The sequence below is a fragment of the Octopus bimaculoides genome, chromosome 7 (assembly GCF_001194135.2).
Source record: "Octopus bimaculoides isolate UCB-OBI-ISO-001 chromosome 7, ASM119413v2, whole genome shotgun sequence".
NCBI lineage: Eukaryota > Metazoa > Mollusca > Cephalopoda > Octopoda > Octopodidae > Octopus > Octopus bimaculoides.
The window spans coordinates 23,473,212-23,476,609 of NC_068987.1; the positions used below are offsets into that span (position 1 = coordinate 23,473,212).

Genomic DNA, 3,398 nt, shown 5'->3' on the forward strand with positions numbered 1-3,398 from the left:
ATATATATATATATATATATATATATATATATATATATATATATATATACAACAGGCTTCTTTCAGTTTTTGTCTACCAAATCCACTCACAATGTTTTGGTCAGACCAAGGCTATAATAGAAGACACTTACCCAAAGTGCCACGCAGTAGGACTAAACCTTGAACCATGTGGTTGGGAAGGTGTTGCACGTAGAATAATAATCCTAGTGTGTTTTGATTTTGATTTTAATTTTTGTTGATCAGGTGTCCAACTTGCAGAAAGGAGACATGTTTGCCATACCATTCAGTTGATTCCTTGCCAACTGACCACAGAATCATCCAAATGATGGACTTTCTGTCTGTGCAACAAACAGATCTTAGGTTGAAGAGTCAGTGTATGAAACATGGTAACCAACCAGTGTATTTTTTCTGCAGCAAGTGCAGACTTCCAGTTTGCCAAGACTGTACCATTTTTGACCATAATGAACAAGATGGTCATATCATTACAGACTTAAAAACCGAGTTGGAGAGTAGCGCAGAACGTTTCACAGAAATTGGTAAACGGTACGTAAACTTTTATATTTGTTCTTTCAAATCTAAATCCTCTTGTTGTTCTTTAACTTCAGATCAGCCCTGATTGAATAAATTTATGACGAATGTCAGTCCAGATGTGACCATCCTGTCTTTTATCTTTTCATATTTAGATCGAGTATATAGCAGATAGCACTCTTGAATATATCATCTTTTTAAGAGTGTCATATGAAGGAAGGATTAACTGCTATTTCTAGCAGATTGTGTTCCACATAGAAGCTTCCTCATTAGCTTGTTGTTGTTTAGCCTCAAATCAACTTTGATTGTGATGACCTATGTCCAAAGCCATTCTTTTTGTGACTATCTCATCTTTGTGGTTGACAAAGTGAATTTAGGACTACATTATGAACATGGCCTTGTTTTTAAAATAGTTAGATATGAAGGATATTTGTTTACTATTTCTAGCAGGTCAAGTGACCATGTAGAGATTTCCTTCTTGGCGTGATATTTTATTGTTTTTCTTTCCTTTAAGTGGGGGCCACAACATAAGTGAAAATTGTCAGTCAAACTAAACCTTGCTAAGGGGTTTTACCCTAAGACATAACTGTTTCGTATTTAGACACAAGACCAATAATGTTGGAAAGCAGGATGTCAGTTAATTCCATCAACCCCAGTACTTAACTGGTACTTCATTTTACCAACTTTGGAGAAATGAAAGACACAGTTGACCTTGGTGGAATTTGAACTTGGAATGTAGGGAACTGAAAGAAATACCGCAAGGTATTTTCTAACATCATCATCATCATTTAGCCCTTTTGTTGCCATATTTCTGCTGAAATACACTGCTTTTGTTTCAATTAATTTTTTAAATAATGAAGGCTTAGGCAGGGTGGGTATTTCAGAGGGATGACATTCTGAGGAAGAAGGACTGAGAAGAATGGTAAATGAGAACTTTTTAATAACACATTCATGTCTGCATGAAATAAAGAAGCTAGGAATAATAATGCAATTTCTTTTCCAAGTGTTTTTATGTTTATTTTATATATAGGTTTGTGGTTTAGCTCCTTGTTCTAGAGGTGCTGTCATAGAGTCTTTGTTTGTGTTTCTAGGTGCCAAGAATGCATCAAGTCTGCACGAGAGATGATAAATGGCCACACAACAGCTTCCAAGAGACTTGATGTCATTGAGAAACAGATTAAGTGTATCATAAAGGAAACCTTCATCGAGTACCGTCTACTGCTTGAGAAAAGGGAAAAAGCACTTGCAGAAAAGGCCACTGAGATGATACGAGAGCAGAAGTCCAAAAAAGACAGTAGGTTTGAAGAGCCAGATTTGACTGAAGATTCTTTAGAGCGCCACAAGAGGTCCTTTCCAAAAGTCAGAAGGGGGTCGAATGATATGTTTCGTTTTTTCAACATTGAAAAGGAAATTGATAGCATCATCAAAAAAGATGAAGCAACAGACAGCGATGACACAGATGATAAACACTCGCAGACCACAAGTCTGGAGAGATACAATGAGGTGCAACTCACCGATGAACTGAACAGTCTTGACCAGGTTATTATGCAGCTGGATCCAACTCTGAAGAATCCATTGCATATGATGGAACCACCAAGGACAAGCAAATTCGAAGACAAAAGCGTTGCCACATATCCTGTGAGGGATGCTGAAAGTGGAGAACATCTGAACATGACTATGAAAGAGAAACTGGAATCTTATGAAAATTGGATCAGCCAAGCTGCAACATTGGGTAAGTTGCTTTTCCCTTCTTTGAATGGCAGAATGGTTAAATTAACCCTTTAGCATTTAAACTGGTTATATTTGACCAAAATATTCAACCCGTTTTGTGTTCAAACCAGCCAAACCTGGCCTCTCACACTTACCCTACCATGCCATTCTAAAAGTAAACAATCACATCATCAAAATTTCACAGCTATAAGAGAATGCATGATTAATAAAAAAACAATTTGAATAAATAAGCTTCACATTTGACAAAGTAATCTGAATGTTAAAGGGTTAAAAAGTTTGATACCTGTGGAATACTCAGCCAGTTCACATGCTAATTCAATGAATGGGTTATCCACTCCATAAAACAAATGAATTTTCATGAAGTTGAATTTGACACAAAAGTTCATCATTGGTAAATATGTATTCCTTTGTTTAATGTGACTGGGGAGGGGGTGTTGATTGGAAGAAGATTCAGCTGCTATTTATTGCAACTTGTTTAAGCTCCTTCATTGATTCCATGAAATGGAGTGTGAGTCAAATGTAAGTGATTATTTTCACTTAGCATTCATTAATGATGATTAACCTGAATTAGCAAATTAGACATGTAGTCAGTTATGTTTAGATGTGATAATCATCTTCATTATCATCATTCCTATCATCATCACTACCACCGTCATCACCGTCATCATTGTCATCATCATCATCATCACCACCACCACCACATTATCATCACATCATCATCATCACTGCCACCACCATCATAAGCAGTAGCAGCAGAAACATTATCAATAGTATTCAGTAATTATCAGCTCGGGATTCTTTTAGTTAATCCGGATCTTTTTTAAAACGGGGGCCACATTTTTCATTAACGAAACACTTTGAAACTTGGAACACTGGTAGAATGTGTCATATAAAACATCTTTTTCTCTTAGTCTTCTTAAAAAAAAGAGAAATCCATAAATTATTCCATGTTAAAGTTGTCGTATTTCTGTAATTTCAACCAATCACTGACGTCCATTCAGCCGATATACATTAAGCGTCGACTACATAAACAAACGATTCTGAAACAATTAACCCTAACTCTAACCCTAACCCTAACTCTTGGGTTAGGGTTAGGGTTAGGGTTCAAGCAAATTTAAAATGAAAAAAGCAAATAAAAC

The 3,398-nt window shown here is 36.1% G+C and overlaps 1 protein-coding gene across 1 annotated transcript in view; it reads left to right on the plus strand.

Annotated features, from left to right (window-relative positions):
• Positions 1-3,398, plus strand: part of LOC106878869 (tripartite motif-containing protein 59) — a 30,942-nt gene that overhangs the window by 21,219 nt on the left and 6,325 nt on the right. The window contains exons 3-4 of the mRNA XM_014928210.2: positions 244-543; positions 1,620-2,260. Of these exons, the coding sequence (XP_014783696.1) occupies positions 244-543; positions 1,620-2,260 (941 nt within the window). The remainder of the gene's footprint in view (positions 1-243; positions 544-1,619; positions 2,261-3,398) is intronic.